This window comes from Anolis carolinensis, chromosome 5 (assembly GCF_035594765.1).
Source record: "Anolis carolinensis isolate JA03-04 chromosome 5, rAnoCar3.1.pri, whole genome shotgun sequence".
Taxonomy (NCBI): Eukaryota; Metazoa; Chordata; class Lepidosauria; order Squamata; family Dactyloidae; genus Anolis; species Anolis carolinensis.
The window spans coordinates 66,704,138-66,722,762 of NC_085845.1; the positions used below are offsets into that span (position 1 = coordinate 66,704,138).

An 18,625-nucleotide genomic window follows, 5' to 3' on the forward strand; every position below is an offset into this window, starting at 1 on the left:
CACTCAACACCAAACAATTAGGCTTGGGATATTACTTTCAATAAGAGACGCGTAATCTCTTTACATTTTGGAAACAACAAAATCATAGTTACCTGTATTTTACGGAAAATCATTTTATCCCACAGGCTGTTATTTCTAATTATGCCACTCCTAAGTTCTGCTTCTTTCCTCTTGGAAGCAAAATCCAATATCCACCGCTTAAATGAAGTGTTTGCTTGGCTAAAGATCTGAGAAAAAAAGAAAATATTATTGTATACGAAAAAAAATGATGTACAGATCCTTCCCTGGCTCATGGCAAATTGGTCTATAAGTGAGTCAATGACCAGGCATACTACCGGGAGCCCCCAGTGGCGCAATGGGTTAAACCCTTGTGCCAGCAGGACTGCTGACCAACAAGTCAGCGATTCGAATTTGGGGAGAGTAAGCTTCCTCTGTCAGCTCCAGCTCCCCATGTGGGGACATGAGAGTAGCCTCCCACTAGGATGGTAAAAAATTAAACATCTGAGTATCCATTGAGCAACATCCTTGCAGATGGCCAATTCTCTCACACCAGAAGCAACTTGCAGTTTCTCAAATTGCTCCACACACACACACACACACACACAAACACAAAACAGGCGCCGGGCTGTGGCGCAAGCTGGTAAGCAGCCTGCTGCAATAAATCACTCTGACCAAGAGGTCATGAGTTCAAGGCCAGCCCATGGCGGGGTGAGCATCCGACAATTAAAAATAAAAAAAATAGCCCCTGCTCGTTGCTGACCTAGCAACCCGAAAGATAGTTGCATCTATCAAGTAGGAAATTAAGGTACCACTATAAAGTGGGGAGGCTAATTTAACTAATTTACGACTCCATAAAAATCATCCATTGGAAGTTGGAATAAGGAAGTGCCATCGCAGTGGATGATGAAGCAGCTGCTCCCCCTGTGGCTGGAATCGAACATCCCCTCAGGAGAAGGTTAAATTGCCTCTGCGTCTGTCTCTGTCTTGTTCTATGTGTATGGCATTGAATGTTTGCCTTTTATGTATACAATGTGATCCGCCCTGAGTCCCCTTCGGGGTGAGAAGGGCAGAATATAAATACTGTAAATAAATAAATAAATACTTGTCATTGTCATGCTTTTTGCGACAGAGCAGGTCCCCCATAGTCCAAAGGGCATTTTGTACTTTTAAAGATATTAAAATCAATTAAATTGAATTAATTGTGGGCTTACTTTGTCAAACATTCTATTCAGCAGCCTTGGCACAACTGGAAATACTGTGGGCTGCAAAGTTTTTAAGTCATCCATAAGCAGCTTGATGTCTCCCTGAAAAAATCCTATCCGTGCTCCATGACAAAGAATCACACACTGTAGGGAAAAAAATAATAAAAGAGAGTTAAAAATAAACTAATGCGTCCAATAACTTATCCCATTAAGTCTTTCTACCACCATTTCTCCACATTTCGGTAAGTGAACAGACCCTTTCTTGATTAGTCTGCTCCTCATAATACTGTCTAGTTAGTAAATCCCATTTTTATATGGATTTTTATATGGCACATTAATAAATTTGAAGATTATTATATGGAGAGGTGAAAGTGCCAGTATTGCATAAGGAGGCCAGCAGCCCTTGGCTTTCACTATCATTTTCCCATCAGGATATTCAAAAAAGCCTGGTGAAGAGAGTATAGAAAATTACTGTGTTTCTTAAATTTTCCAAAGGATGGACTAAGCTTATACCACTCTACTCAGAGAAGGGGATGGTTTCTTTTTGATAAAAGTTAAGGTATAGTACTCACGTTGACCAGTGGATAATTAAACTCAAGTTTTCTTGGTCAAGATTTATATATGAGTATATATTGTACTTTACACTACATTATTTAACGTTAAAATGTGTTACCATAAGTCCTGAAAAGGTTAAGGAAGAAAAGCAAATTCATACCAGTCTTTGGAGTGAATCTCTCAAAAACTCTGACCTCTAGATGTTTTGATACTACGATTCCATGATCATTCCGAACATAGTTACTGGGTCTTTTTACATCTTAACCATTTTCTTTAAGCCACATTTAGAATAATAGAATCATAGAAATAGAGTTGGAAGAGAACTCATGGGCCATCCAGTCCAACCCCCTGGCGAGAAGCAGGGAAGCTTACCCAGATGTACTTACTTGTGTACAGAATGACAAACACTGCTCCCCCAATCCAAAGGAGACTTACCTGTACCACTCTTTCAAAAACATGTGCCAGAGGCAGATAGGAAATTTGTGTGTCACTGGGATTCAGTATAAGGCCACTCTGCAAAAGAGGAGACTGCTTAATAGCTACATAAAACATGCAAATGCCTACCTCTACAACTCTTTCAAACATATGGGCGAGTGGCAAGAAGGAAATTAAGGTATCTTCTGTAGAAGGTAAAACTGCTTTCTGTCAGCAATAGGAAGAGGAAAGAAACAGAAACCCATTAAGAAAATATTCAGATAATAGCAGTGTGGTATAGTGCAAGATCAGACAGTTGTACATCTCAACCATGTGGCAACTTGAAGCCAATGTTTTCACCAAAGCCCTTCCTTCTTGCAATTAAAACTTTCATTTTAGAAAGATCTGACTTGAAATGTATTCACGATAATTTTTGTTGCCACTTTTGAGATGCCCTTCAGTGTATACAATCATTATTTGCTTTATAATGATCACCAATGCCTTTAGAAAGAACACAGGAAGCATCAGATTAAGATAGTTAGTGTCAATTTCTAGACCCAATTATGTGGACAAGTGTTTTGTATATCCCATAAAAACTGAACTGATGCTGCTGTTATGTGTGAGAAGTCAACATTTTAATCCTCCAAATAATGTGAGACTCTCTTAACAACAATGTTCAATACAGTGAACACAGTAGGTAAAGTATAGCTTAATATAAGTGACTGAAAAAGGTATCCTTAATTATTTGATCTTGGCAACATGAGTGTATTATAACAACTTGGAAACCTACAATTAGGTGCCAGTTCATGGAATATTAAAGATTTCAGCATCTTTAATATTCAGCAATCCCAGAGTTGTCTGAAACTCACGTGCTTCTTTTAGGCCACACTCCCTTTCTGTTTTTCTTTTTCTTTTTAATTTTTCTTTTGACTGTTAGCCTTACGACAGGAAAAAAGTAGTACTGAATGTTATGTGTGGATCCTGGCTAGATCTTTAAGAACCCCTGCTTTTAAACAGACAGCCTTTTATAGCTGACCAAACTTCTCAAGTCTAATCCTGGGTTACTAATAATACTGTAAGAGTCAGTGAGAACATCTTATCATTGAAAAATTGGATAGGAGCATTCAAAACATGGGGATGAAACGAAATCATCCCTTGTTTCCAGACTCTCAACTGTGTGAGATGCACAAGCAGGGGGCAAAGATGAACAAAATGCACCAAAGCCGTTTAAGCTCTCCGGAGACAGGAAGCTTAAACTAAATGTGTTTCCCAGAAAGCAGACTTTTTCCAACAGATGAAAATGAATCGTCTTGCCTAAATAAATTTCATTCCGCAACTATACAGAATTGAGATACTTTCTGAAGATGATCAATCAGATGTTTTTCCATAAATGCCCTTTTTGTGAGAGTTGTTTGAATTATCATTTTGCCTTCCCTTCTACTAAACCATTGCAACTTTAAATCATCTGGTTAAAGACAACAGTTTGCAAGTAGAGTAGCAACAGTGGATATACCGTATTTACTCAATTCTAATGCTCACCTTTTTCACTAAATTACCTTCCCAAAACTAGGGTGTGCATTATATTTGCACAATATAGTAAATACTTTTTGGGTTTCAGGGTTTTAAAAATTGAGGTGGGCATTTGATGCAATGGCGCATTAGACTTGAGTAAATACAAATAGTTAATACTTTGTCACAAGTTGGAATCACAGACAAATAAAGATGCCAGAAAAAAAAACTGGTCTAGGTTAAGGGCAAAAATTAGGAACATGATAGTATCAGGCTGAAGTGTCACATCAGGAACAGATTGAGTGATATTAGATATTTCAAAAACATCCATACTCTGCACTAGAAAAAGTTAAAATAACTCGTAGAATATGAACAAGCATTGGAATATTTCGTATTACTGCAGAAAGCTAAGACACTATAAAGTAATAAAGCAGACACAGGATAATATGTTTCAGTGTGTCTTTCTGAACAAGTACATCTTTTGAATTTATGTGAACCTTGAGATCAGGGTGTTTTAGGAATCATAACAGACTGCAGATTAATCCATACAGTAGCTTTGTTAAAACAACAGATTGTTTTAAAAATAATAATACTATTGTACTAGACATATGACTAAAGCTGAAGGGGACACAACAGTCATGGTTCATTGAGTGCTTCCTGTCCAAGTGAGACATATTCCAAAATCTTGTTACTTTTTCAATCTGCGAAGATTACCTCTGTAGCTTTCACAAATGCCGACATATTGCTCACTATATTTTGGTGAGTAATCATTGCTCCTTTGGGGTTTCCTAAAGGGAAAAGGCATGTTTCACAATAGTGAAAACCTAGAAACGTCAAGTTGTTAAGTTCATGAAAACACATATAAAATTAATACAGTAAAGTCTCGCTTATCCAACATAAACAGTCTGGCCGAATGTTGGATAAGCAAAAATATTGGATAACAAGGAGGGATTAAGGAAAAGCCTATTAAACGTCAAATTACGTTATGATTTTACAAATTAAGCACCAAAACATCATGTTGTACAACAAGTCTGCCACTTGTGTGGCTGCACTTGTGTTGTTGTTGAGTGTGTTGACCAACTGTGCGTTGCTGCCTAAAGAAACAGCTATGGATCCGAGTGGGAGGCAGACTACATTGGATAATACAGAACGTTGGATAAGCGAGCCTCTACTGTACAACTAGGTAGTCCTTCTTCCTCATATTTCTTCTACTTCCTCATATTTCTACAACAGTTTACTAAAAGACATTTCGAAGGCGAGAGGAATGCATCCTCTATGCAACTTTTACTCCCCCACCCCACCCCTCATGATTTATGCATTACCAAAACTTTGGATTCACAACAATCTAGTCAAATAACTGCTTTAATAGTATTAATACAGCTTTTGTATGTTAAGATTGTGATACAGGTTTTGAATAAAGTCAGGTATATGATTTTAAGCCATTAACACCTTCAGCAATAATTACAATTTACTCTGGACCAAAAGATGCCCATGTTTCTCCATTTTGTGATCTAGAAAGAATACCCCCATTCCCCTAGGATAGATTTTGTCTTTTCAGATCAACCTCTAGAATTGCGACAAATATACCTGTGGTTCCACTGGTGAAACAGATTATGGCTAGGTCTTCCGGTTTTGGAACCTAACAAGAAATTAATCACTAGTTATTCTGATATTTAAAGAAGAATTAAACATTTTAGTGTGTTGGTCTTGTGTATTAGAATCAATGTAGGACTTACTACAGGTTTGTGCTTGCGAGCTCTTCCCAATGCCTTTAAAAAAAGAAACAGAAAATTGTAAGTTAATCAGAAATCTAAAAGCCCCCTTCAGAATTTGCAGATCTTTTGCTGTAAGCTATTGCAGGGAATGTACTTTTCATTAACTAGTTTCTAGTGAAGGTCAAATTATGTTCAGATGAAAAACATGTTATCGGCCCAGTGTCATTGCCTAGATTGCCCTTACATATACGTATATGTTTTTTTTAAAAAACTTGTATTTGCTTTAAAAAGAGTTAGCAAAAACAGGTCCAGGTTTTTGAAGCCAAACAAGCATCACAAATTGTACTAAGTTTGCAAAGATTTATGATCTGTAGCGAACAAAGTCTACCTCATTCAACTAAGAACTCCTCTCCCAATGACAGTATAGCAAATAGGTTTGGTCAGATGCAGCTTATCCAATTAATGATGAACCTGACCAGAATTAAATATATTTTTGCATATTTATGTTAAAACTTATCTTGGAACATGTTTGGGGAAATATTAGAAACATACAATATTCTCAATCATTAAAATTGTAAAAAATCACTTTCTTTCTCATTTTTTTATCGTGTCAGAAGTGACTTGAGAACATACTGCAAGTTGCTTCTGGTGTGAGAGAACTGACCATCTACAGAGACATATCCGGAATGCCCGGATATGATAGCTGGGAGGCTTATCTCATGTCCCTGCAAGCTAGAGCTGACAGACGGGAGCTCCCCGTTGTGCAAATTTGAACCAGCAACCTTCAGGTTAGCAACCCAACCTTCAGGTCAGCAGTTCAACCGGCACAAGGGTTTAACCCGTTGCGCCACCATGCATAACTTCATGCTAATAGTAGAGCACTTGACAATGCTTATCCTATAATTCAGCTTAATAGAGAAGTAATAAAAATTTGTTTATACTATTCTGACTGTGTGTATATATACTGTACAATCTGCCTTCAAACCTATGCATTTCATAGGGTTTTCTTAAGCAAGGAACATTCTGAAGTAATTTTGTCAGTTCCTTTTTTGAAATGTAGCTGGTATCATCTGGTATTCATTGGTGATCTCTCATCCAACTACTAATTAGGGCTGACCCTGCTTAACTTCCAAGATCAAATGGCATTTGGTTACTTAGATTATCCATTCTGAATGTAGCAGTGCTCTTTTAACAGAACACCTTGTAGCTTCAATTTTCTGAGTGCACTGAGGGGAAGATAAGCAATAGAAAAGAGCACACAAAATTTTAAGACCGCTTGTACTAATCATAAGTAAACCTCTACTTTGGCATCCAAGTGTGCGGTTTTGGGAGCAGTGACACTACCATATAAAGAAGTTTACTATATTGAACTACATTATATGAGTCTACATTGACATATAACGCAGTTAAACTGCAATATGAAATTGCATTATATGGCAATGTGGATGGGACCGAAGATATTAAGCAAAATATCTGAAGCTGCTCATTTTATTTCTGGTGACATTAATTCTCAGTTAATACAGAGATAAACTGGACTGGCTATCCATGGATAATTAAGCCAAGATAATTTTGAAGTGGTTCCAACTGCGTATTTGATGCCCCCCAAAATGTAAGAAAGTATTTTCAAGTTCAGTAGTCTATCAACTGGAAGGATGTAGCCATCAGCACCACTAAATACTCAGAGGTTGAATATTATGTTCAAGATTCTCAAGGAAGACATCACGAAATTGTAGTAGATAAATACAAAACAGAATTTCAAGAAACATTAGAGTATACTAGTTTGTGTATCAGACCTATGCCTGATCTTTGTTACAGTTATATTTCATGAATTGGGATTACAGAGATTTATCAGAATGCCTATTTGATTGCAACTATTTCAGAACTGACACAACCTTTGAACCAGACATGTTAGACTGTGTTATCTTTTATCTTGGCAAATGTTTAAAATCATTTACACATTGTGAAAGACCAGCAGTCCAAACTTTATCCTTTATTCAGCTGGTCAAAGAGCAGCATTTTGTAACAGGCTAAACTTGGCTTCTTTCTTCTTAAGGCATTTGGCTGCATCATTAGAACTGAAAGTTGTCCCTGAAGCTATTTTGCTCACCTCCATTTCTTTCATACTGATGATATCCACTCCACATTTCTTTCCACGAACCACAAGATCACTGTCAAAGGGATCCATAATCACAATAGTTTTGAGTACTGATATTTCTCCCTTCTCAATGCTATCCAGAAGAAGTTTAGCTTTTTCGGATTTATCACAAAAAACCAAAGCAATGTCAGCTAAATTGAAAAGAAAGAAGAACAATATAAACAATTATGAATAATAATAATTATAATAATATTTCTTATCCGTTCTCTCCTTGTGGCTCAAAGCGGGTTACAACATTGCTAAAAACACAAAATCATCTAAAACCATTTTATAAAATACACATATTATGAGAATATATTTCTCGTAAAAAGTATTTCTACAAAATACATGTTAAAATACACAAAACAAAGATTAAACATAAGAAAAAGGTTTAAACATTTGTGATTAAAACTGGCTGGGTAGGTGTACCTAGCTTAGCTTTGGGTTGCTGTGAGTCTTCTGGGCTGTATGGCCATGTTCCAGATGCATTCTCTCCTGACATTTCACCCACATCTATGGCAGGCATCCTCAGAGATTGTGAAGTTTGTTGGAAACTAGGCAAGTGGGGTTTATATATCTGCGGAATGTCCAGGATGGGAGAAAGTACTCTTCTCTCTTTGAGGCAAGTGTGAATGTTGCAGTTGATCACCTTGATTAGCACTGAATAGCCTTGCAGCTTCAAAGCTTGGCTGCTTCCTGCCTGGGGGAATCCAGATGTGTGTGCAACATCAGGAGAAAATGCTTCTGAAACATGGCCATACAGCCCAAAAAACTTACAGCAAACCAGTGATTCCAGCCATGAAAGCCTTCGACAACACATAGCTTAGCTTTCACAGGCTACGTTTCCTGGATATACTTTAAAAAATGTTTCTTAATGAAAGGGTATACACTTAGGGGCTTAGTACAATTCAGTAAAGAAACCTGTGTGAAAGGTATCTAGAATACTTTATTCCAACTGCTGATTCTCCCAAGCGAGTTCAACCACAAAAAAAACTGTTTTGAGTCTCCAAATCTACAGTAAGAAAGTCCTAATTAACTTCCACCTAATTAGCATTTGCTTGATCCCATTACTTGCTATTCTGTTGTAGTTAAAACTTTCAGAAGATGCAAAGTTAACTGCATGGTGTGATAGCAGGCATCCTACCGTTGTTGTTCCTGTGTGTTTTCAAGTCATTTCTGATTTATGGTGACTTAAGGCAACCCCTTCTGTGAGGTTTTCTTGACAAGATTTATCCTGAGAAGGTTTATTATATTCCTCTAAGGATGAGAGGGCGTGACTTGCTAAAGGAAACCCAGTCGGTTTCCATGACCAACTGGGGTTTTGAACCCTTGTCTTCAACATGCAAACCACTACACTATGCTGAATCACAGAGTTGGAAGAGACTTTGTGGGCCATCCAGTCCAACCCCCTGCCAAGAAGCAGGAAAATTGCATTCAAAGCATCCTGACAGATGGCCATCCAGTTTCTGTTTAAAAGCCTCCAAAGAGGGAGCCTCCACCACACTCTGGGGAAGAGAGTTCTACTGATGAACAGCTGTCACAGTTAGGAAGTTCTTCCTAATGTTCTGGTGGAATGTCCTTTCCTGTAGTTTGAAGACCTTATTAAGCATCAAAGTCTCCAGGGCAGAAGAAAACAAGCTTGCTCCCTCTTCCCTATGACTTCCCCTCACATATTTATACATGGCTATCATGTCTCCTTCTCAGCCTTCTCTTCTGCAGGCTAAATATGCCCAGCTCTTTAAGTCGCTCCTTATAGGGCTTATTCTCCAGACCCTTGATCATTTTAGTCACCCTCCTCTGGACACATTCCAGTTTGTGGACATCTACCTTAAATTGTAATGCTCAGAATTGGAAACATTATTCCAGGTGTGATCTGACCAAGGCAGAATAGAGGGGTAGCATGACAGAGATCTTATTACAGACCATATAGTTATGGACGTACCACAAATCCAAGTATTCTGCTGCTAAGAAACACAACACATACCTTTATTTACAATATAGGTGATAGCCTCTTCTCCCAGAGTGTCATACAGAGGAACAGGCACCAAAGAGTAAGTGTAACATCCTTGTTCAATAATAACCCACTGCAAGAGAACCATAAATAATGTAGGACTGATTTGACAGGCACAATGGTACAGATAGCTTGCCTAGTTTATATCTTTTCACACTTGCATCCAATGATTTGAGTTTGGATAGCTGGCTTTCAAAGCAAGATGCCTTCATCAATGTAAATACTTAGCAATGAGGGCAATTCCACACATTACATCAGCTGTAGAAAAGACTGGCATTTTCCTTGAAGGAAACATATAATGTACAGGTAATTATCAGAATCAGAATGTCAGTTTTAAAAAAACACATATCTGCAGGAAATATGGCTCAATTCCGGTTTTCTAGATACATATTCATTTTCCTGTAGAAGTCTTCTGAATGAATGTGTATACACTGTAAGCCAGAATTCAGAACCTAATTAAATATTTTTCCATCAAGACAGCAAGTCAAAAGTTTGTTTTGTTTTTAAGCAAGGCTCTTTTCCCACACATGAAGTGGTGGCTATGAGTATGCAGATGTCGTGACACCAAAGTTGACAAAGCATGTCTGACTGTAGGTTTTTGTTTAGTGTTTTAATTTAAAACACTACAGTGCACATATTTTGGCTCTATACCAATGTATACATCTTCTTGGCTGACTGGTATTTTTTAAAATCATGTCAGAAGCGAATTGAAAATATACTGCAAGTCGCTTCTGGTGTGCGAGAATTGGCCGTCTTCAACGATGTTGCCTAGAGGACGCCCAGATGTGTTACCATCCGGGGGGGGGGGGGGGGGGCTTCTCTCATGTTCCTGCATGGGAAGCTAGAGCTGACAGACGGTTTATCCCATCTCGCAGATTCGAACCACCAACCTTTAGGTCAGCAGTTCAAGGGTTTAACCCATTGTGTCACTGCGGCTCCTTGGCTGACTGGTATGATGCAATCAATCTATATTATGTTCACACCCAAGGCAATAAGAATATTGAAGCATACAAGAATTGACATTAACCACCTACACCATGGCCTAAGGCAAAGTATCTTGATCTCTAGGCTATAGATCATCTAAGCTTTATAAATATTGAACATGGGAATAGACACAACTGCAGAGGTAATTTATGTACTACGGTGAAAAGATGCACACTTGGTAGCATATGCCACTGTCATTCAAGCCTAAAGTCACAATCTCTTCTTTGCCAAGAGCAATGTGTCCAGTTAGAATTATGCTAGGTACTCCTTTGGAGAAGTTCACATTTCACTTCAATGGTATTTGCATTTCCAACTGAGAGAATGTACATGATTTCGATTTTTCTTTTACAAAACATTTGAAAAGAAACCAGAAAAAACAGTGTTTTTCTATTTTACAACTCTAACTAGTAATCTTGGAATGATCACATGAAACAAGCACAGCCATTTACTGAAACCTCAATAGGCCTGTGTGTGGTTATTGTATGCTTTCAAGTGTTTTTCAACTAATGGCACCCCTATCCTGAAATTTTTTTGCATGATTTGTCCAGAGACTTGCCTTTGCTTTTATCTGAGGCTGAGAGAATGTGAATTGCCCAAGGTCCCTCACCGTAGGTTTCCATGAATCGCAGAGCAGGGATACAGATGCCAAATGACCCCTTTTTATATTACTTTCACAGTTAAACATGATATACTATAGATTTTCATTCATCACCTATGAATCATGATGGGCATTGTGTAACATACCCACTGAAGACAAACTGTTTATCAACATCAAGTCAGTACCTGAGGAAGAATGCCTGAAGCAGGAAGTCAAAGGTGAAACAGACCCAATCCTCAGGCTATAATCTCCACAAAGGAAATATACATTCAGGAAAAAAGGGAAGCATGACAGAAGAGGATTGACAGGTTTTTAGATTGTACAGGACTCTGCCAGCAGTAGAAGATTAGCTACATGATATGTATGTACATTTCATTTCTGCAGAACATTAACAGAGCACAAGACAGGACAGCCAAATCACTAGCGGTTTTGAGATGCGATGCCCACTATGCATGTGCCAGGAAGTTTGTGATAGAACTACTTTCCAAAGTCCTGTGCAATAGTAATCAAAAAGACCAGTCCTCAAACAAGAAATGGAAAACACATTGTCCTTCATATGTTACACTGCAATTTCTCTTGTCTCTACTACTAGAGATCCTGGCTAGGGATGATGACAAGCACATTCCAATACTATTTAAAGGATCATTTGTTCCATTCTAGCTACAAACATTGAATTCCTCCCTAATCCAGAACAGCATGCTAACCATGCCAGATACATCCAACACTAAAAGCAGCAATAACTACTGTATATACTCAAATAATTTTTTTTATGAAACACATAGCTATGTTACTGAACTATTTTATTCCATACGATTTATTATTCTAAGGACTCTTGATTACCTCTGGTCTGTTCTGTGAAAAAAGTCCTATGAACTGATCCGAAGATGGCTTGAAGCCTTTGTTCACTAGTGCAGAACCAATACACTCTGCTCTTTCTGCAACCTAAGGAAGAAAGAGATAATAGAGAAGCATGATTACATACACATGAACACATTAAAATTGTTTCTGAAAGGACAGATCAATACTATAGTGTTACAAAAATGTATTTCTATAGCTCAGGTACATAAAAGGTAACTATCAATTTAGGGAAGTCCCATCTCATCACATTCCCTAAAAAATTTTGTTAGAAAAAAATCTGATCTATAACCAAGCAGTATCATTGTTGAAATAATACAACTACAAAGAGTTTACATTTCATTTCATTTTCTTCTAAGCGTGTACACCGACCTAGAAAAATCTGCAGTAGACCCTGCGTGAATGGATTTGTTTTGAGCATAGCTGGACCTTGCAGGAAAAAATCAATTTCCTCAGGTCTGATCTCTAGGAAGTTCATATGTAATCATATAGCTAAAGTCCTACTAGAGTTAAGGGAGTTCCACAACTTTTATGGGCATTCAATTGTACTTAATGTTGGCTATACAGGATACTTGTTTCAGGCTATTTCAACAACCTGATCAATTTCTGAGAGATGTATCATTCCCAGAAATCCCTGAACTTTCTCTCTTCTCCCTAGTAACCTCCTGTATTCCATCTCATGAGGACATAAAGGGGAGGGATGGTACATTTTGTGCTTCTGATTAGTGGGGAGGGATAGGAACATTTCTTAAACACCTTAGGATCTAAAATGAGACATATCAGATGAAACATATTATATAGCATGTTATGCTGCATAAAAATAATGCTAGTCAAATCTAACAGATAATTTAAACCTAAAAAACACAAAATCGCTTTAAACTAAACATCCAGTAATTGCAATTATCTACCTTCTCCAATCCAACACTTTTCAGTTTTTTAAAAATGTGTCCTCAAACTTTTTAAGCAGAGGGACAGTTCACAGTCCCTCACGCTGTTGGGGACTGGACTACAGTTTGAAAAAAAAACATGAACAAATTCCTATGTACACTGCATATATCTTTTTTTTTTTTGAAAGAATACAATATTTAAAATTAACAATTTTAACCAACATCAACTAACCAGTATTTCAGTGGGAAGTGTGGCCCTGCTTTGGGCTGATGAGTCAAATGAATTAGGATTGTTATTGTTGTTGTTGTTGTTGTTGTTGTGTGTCTTCAAGTCATTTCAGACTTAGGGCAACCTTAAATCTAAAGGGCGGGGGCTGGGTCAATGACCATGGAGAGCTGCATCCGGCCTACAGGCCTTAGTTTGGAGACCCCTGATGTAAGCCTACATTTTGTTACCACCAGACAATATACACTGATTTCTGCTGTGCTTACTTCTAAGTCAATATGTATAGGTCTATGCTGCAAATTGCCTTTTGCAATTGCAAGTCCCATTACTAATGACATCACCACACACTTACCTCCTTGTAAGTCATCCATTCATATGGTTGATTTGGTTTCCTTACTCCCAAGCATGGCCCATTGTCTGGGGGAATATAAATAGTTAATGGGTTAAGTAACTTAACAGCAGTCGCTCGGCGGGAGAGATTCAGTTTCATTTCTTTACCAAATGGCTCATTCAGCACTTTTAAATAATTATCCTCAAGCTTTCAACTCATGTACAATCTGTTACTATTCCTTCTCTGAAGCACGCTGAAGTACTCACTTGACACATGTATTCCTCTTTGGAAGACATCATAAACTGTTCTCACATCATCATAGTAGTAAATTATTGGTTCATCACTGTCAAGTAGTGATGATCTTCGGGCGTGCTCTTCACCCTGCATGAAGTGAATTAAAGTTACATATTTGGTTCTCTGAAGACTTCAGTGTAACATCCTAAACATCAATATGTGAATGATTCAGGTATTGCAATAATTAATCAGATTAGGAAGTATACCAGTGCATACTCTGGGTAAACACAGGTTTTAGTGCTCAAATTTATTTACAGCCGCTGAGAAAAACTATCTCATGAACTTTGTAAGTTTTTCTTTCAGAGCTTGGGAAAGTTACTTTTTGAACCTAGAATTCTCAGAATTTAGTGCCTGAAAAATCCAGACTTTGACCACACAGGGAGGCGGGATTCTGGTACTTGCAATTCAAAACAGTAATTTCCCCAAGCTTTGGTTCTTTTATATAGATCCCAAACCAAAATAAACCCTATATAGTAGAGGTGTCAGGTACGTTAAACCTACTTCCACCTAAATACCCAGTTGCCTAGAAGAACCTACTTGCTATATTTAAACTGTTCAGCCAGGAACACCATTTTCACTAGGGTCAAAATGTTTCAAATACTCATAGTTTACATTTAAACGTGAAAATCCATGTATATACCATTTGAACTTCCTTTAAAATTACATTGAAATAGCCAGCGGAAAGTATCCAAATAATATTGTATGAACAATGATCAACACACAAGTCGTTGAATGAAAAAAGAATCACAAAGCACGTATTTTACAGTAAATGGCCATGTTTCACAGTAAGTGAAAGTGCACTACTGTGATCACTCACTCTATAACATTCTACACTGTTAAGTAATTAAAATGACAAGCATCTCTCAACTGAGAAATTCCTATCCTAATACACAAAGTGTTAAGTAACACTGGCTATAGCTTGTTATTTGTAGGCAAAGTTCTGGTCTCCTAATGTGGATTCCCCCGAGAGGTGCCATGTGCCACCAAATTCAGGTGTCCCACAAATTTCATTCACATCTCCCCCGCCCTGCCACTTGCAGCAAGGCAATGGAGAAAAGGCTTTCACTCCCTGGAAGGAAATACAATTGCTGGTCCGTGTGTGTGTGTGTGTGTGTGTGTGTGTGTGTTGCCCCCAATCTTCAAGATAGCATATCTAATCCTCTAGGAATGAGAATCTTAGTTTCTCTTCCTATTTCCGACTCCATCCCTCCATCAAGGTCAGTTTCACATATCACACACCAGTGAACCTGACTCTGTCACTGAGTACATCTTCTTCATCACAGTGATAAGACTTCTAATTCTTAAAAACCATCCTAACTGTAATCACAGAACTCTATTTTTTCTTCTTTTATGTATAGCTCAATAACAGCAAAGTAAGCAGCCCCAGGTCTGGCCATCTTATCTGCAGTCAAAGCAAGATTGAATAATTAGGTTCAACTTTAAACCCCTTGCTCTTTAGACAGAAATGCATCCTTCCACATAAACTTTACACTAGTTGGAGACAAGTTACCATACTGGCATGGGTTTATGGTACAAAGAGCAATGCCACAGACAAGCAACTTATCTAGTTAATACTTAGTTTTCAACATATTCAGTGCTTTGTCCTTTGGGCATAAATTTTCACTGCCCTGTAGGAGTTAATGTTGGTAATGTTCTCTCAGTTACTAATTGGGAATTTCAATGGCTTTCTGGTCAAGAAAACCATGGAAAATTTGAACTGGGGGAATTTCCACTTCATTTTTTGGGACAGGATATTATATTAGCTCTGATTTTGCAATAGACCTTACAGCATCATTTTCAAGTCTGTCTAGGCCCCTTCTACACTGCCATATAAAATCCAGATTATCTACTTTGAACTGGGTTATATGACAGTGTAGACTCATATAATCCAGTTCAAAGCAGATAATCTCGATTTTCTGCTTTGATAATCTGAATTAAATGGCAGCATAGAAGGGGCCATAGTTTGCAGGGTCAGAGAAAGCAACTGGACTGCTATTAGTCAAAGGTTTACCTGGAAGAATAAGGAAAAGGGATGGCAATAGTATCACCAATTCTTATGTAAACACAGTTGTTGGCACATCTCTCAAGACAAAAATATCCCCAGAAGATATACAGTGTTGGAGAAGCCGGTGTGGAACTGCTATTAGGATGCTGATTCAAGCAAAGTAAATGATTATAGCCAGCAACACATAGATTGTTAACCAACTATGTCAGATAAACTGCTTATGGCCCAAGATTTTCCCAGAGTTATTACCAATTGCTGGCTCGTTGATTGATGGTTATGGAAAGAGTGTGTCAACAAGCACTGCCAGTAACTAGGTTGAAAGAGCAGCACATTGGCTCTTATTAAAGACACGGTCTCAGTTACTTTGCCAGCACAATACAGGAAAGAAGAAAGGATAGTCTGGAATTTCAGTAACCCTGAACAAACCATCTGAGGATGGAGTCACACAAGACAACAATAAACTGGGATTTATGGGAACAAATAGGAAATACAGTAGAGTCTCAGTTATCCGAGATAAAGGAGCGGGCCCAATCTCGGATAACCAAACTCCTCGGGTAAGGCGAGGGTTCGCCGAGGGGCGTCTCCTTGGATCTCCCTCGGCCAGGCCCTTGCTGGAGGAAAGAGTTTCCTCCAGCAAGGGCCTGGCCGAGGGAGATCTGGGGAGACGTCCCTCGGCGAGCCCTTGCCCCTTGGGAAGCAGCCCACGAGGCTGCTGCCTGGCAGCACTCCTGGGGTACTTCCCAAGGGGCAAGGGGTCGACCCAGGGAAGCAACCAATGAGTGCTGCTGCTGCAGCTATTGCAGGACGCTTCTGGGATGTTTCCTCCTCCCTCTCTCTCCTCTCGAGCTCCCTTCGCTTGAGAGAAGGAGAGGGAGGGGCGCCCCCAGCGGCGCCTCGGATGATACGGAGGCTCGGTTAACTGGGGCTCGGTTAACCGAGACTCTACTATAATATTTTCCCTCTTTCCTTAATTGTCCCTGAAAAAGGATAACCTGACCACTGGAGTGCAGAATTTTATTGGACCAAGTAGCTGCCTAAAAGATAAATTTTAAGAAATACAGATTCCCTACATCGTGTTGATATTTAGTTATAAATTAAAATGTTCTATACTGCAATGTGTAAGTTTCCTGAACAATTATGAATGCAAAAAGATTTTATATGGTAAGAAATAGGAAATAATATTTTCCCTCTTTGCTGAATTGTCCCCGAAAAAGGATAACCTGAACACTGGAGTGCAGAATTTTTATGGACCAAGTAGCTGCCTAAAAAAGAAATTTTAAGAAATACAGATTTCCTACATCGTATTCACATTTAGTTATGAATTAAAATGTTCTATACTGCAATTTGTAAGTTTCCTGAACAATTATGGATGCAAAAAGATTGCTGTAATAAAAACCAGTTTGCAACAACAACCTTTCTGATATTAACCACTATAAAACTATAAAACAAAATCTTTAACCTGGCAGAACACCTTTGTTTTGATGGAATAATATCTACCTTATTAGTGAGGGTTAATAATGGGGAGCATTTCAGTACTCAAGTAAGGAGAATACTGTAAAAAGAGCTATTAAAACTTCTGAAGAGAATATAATAATTTTATTGTCATTGTACAACAAAATTAAACCCTTTCCCCAGAACACATCATCAAAACAGCACACTCATCTCTCCACACTCCAACCATCACCACACAGCCCCCAGTGCCACATATCAATGTGAAACCATGTAGTTCAACATAGTTACAGTTCTAGGATAAAAGCTATTTTTCACAGTCTGTTTGTCCTTGTCTTTGTCACGCTGTACCGTCTGCCAGATGGTAATAATTCAAAAAAGGAAAATGTTGAGTGAGATGGGTCCTTAAGAATGCTCTGAGTTTTCTTAGGACTGTGGGACTTACAAAGTTCTTCCAAAGAAGGGAGATGGCAACCAGTAGTGGCAACCCTTTGGAGCACCTTCCTGTCTGCCACTGTGCAGTTACCAAACAATGAGCAGATACAATAGGTTAGTAGGTTAGGCACTATATAGCACAGTGGTAGAAAGTCACCAGCAGTTTTTCATACAGTTGTTGGTTCCTTAGAAGTCTCAGATAGTACCATCTCTGCCGTATGAGCGCCCCAAGTCAGATCCTCCTTAACAGTGACACCCAGAAACTTAAAACTGGTCACCCACTCAACTTGGTCTCCATTTATGACCAAGGGCTGAATTTCTGGTCAGTTCTTTCTGTAGTCCACTATGAGCTTCTTGGTCTTATTGATGTTAAGAACCAGATTATTGTCCCTGCACCACGAGAGCAGCCAATCCAACTCATCCCAATAGGCAGACTCATCTCCTTCAGAGATAAGCCCCAGAACTGTTTTATCATCTACGCACTTGGTAATAATATTGCTATGGGCTGTGGCGCAGGCTGATAAAGCAGTCAGCAGCAACAAATCACTCTAACCAAGAGGTCATGAGTTCGAGGCCAGCTCGGAGCTGTGTTTGTCTCTGTCTTTGTTCTATGTTAAGGCATTGAATGTTTGCCTTATATGTGTGATGTGATCCGCCCTGAGTCCCCTCGGGGTGAGAAGGGTGGAATATAAATACTGCAAATAAATAAATAAATAAATAAATAAGGTGGATGGAGGTGCAATCATATGTGTATAAAGAAGGCGACTCAACACACAGCCCTGTGGCATCCCAGTGTTGAGAGTGAGAGCAGAAGAGGTATGATTACCTAATCTAACCCTATGGGAACATCCAGACATAAGTACTGTATAAAGAGAAAACATTTTCTCTAAACAATACTCATTGAAGTTGGGGGGTGTTCCAACTACAGGGAATCCATCCTGTGCACTTCAGAAATGCAGAAAACACGACAGGGAAGATCTTCTGAAAGGACAGCTAGGCTGTTCTGTCAGGTACCATTGAT

At 38.6% G+C, this 18,625-nt stretch overlaps 1 protein-coding gene across 3 annotated transcripts in view; it reads right to left on the reverse strand.

The window, feature by feature from the left end:
- The window catches only part of acsl1 (acyl-CoA synthetase long chain family member 1), a 50,045-nt gene that overhangs the window by 13,217 nt on the left and 18,203 nt on the right, over positions 1 to 18,625 (reverse strand). For 2 of the 3 annotated variants that reach the window (XM_008111813.3, XM_062981413.1), the window contains exons 3-13: positions 13,688 to 13,802; positions 13,443 to 13,507; positions 11,963 to 12,064; positions 9,514 to 9,613; positions 7,503 to 7,681; positions 5,417 to 5,449; positions 5,268 to 5,319; positions 4,395 to 4,468; positions 2,322 to 2,399; positions 1,212 to 1,346; positions 93 to 227 (exon numbers count right to left, since the gene is read on the reverse strand). In XM_008111813.3, coding sequence (XP_008110020.1) covers positions 93 to 227; positions 1,212 to 1,346; positions 2,322 to 2,399; positions 4,395 to 4,468; positions 5,268 to 5,319; positions 5,417 to 5,449; positions 7,503 to 7,681; positions 9,514 to 9,613; positions 11,963 to 12,064; positions 13,443 to 13,507; positions 13,688 to 13,802 — 1,068 coding nt within the window. Of the gene's footprint in view, positions 1 to 92; positions 228 to 1,211; positions 1,347 to 2,192; positions 2,271 to 2,321; positions 2,400 to 4,394; positions 4,469 to 5,267; positions 5,320 to 5,416; positions 5,450 to 7,502; positions 7,682 to 9,513; positions 9,614 to 11,962; positions 12,065 to 13,442; positions 13,508 to 13,687; positions 13,803 to 18,625 lie in introns of all 3 variants that reach the window. The other variant, XM_008111814.3, reaches the window with a different exon arrangement.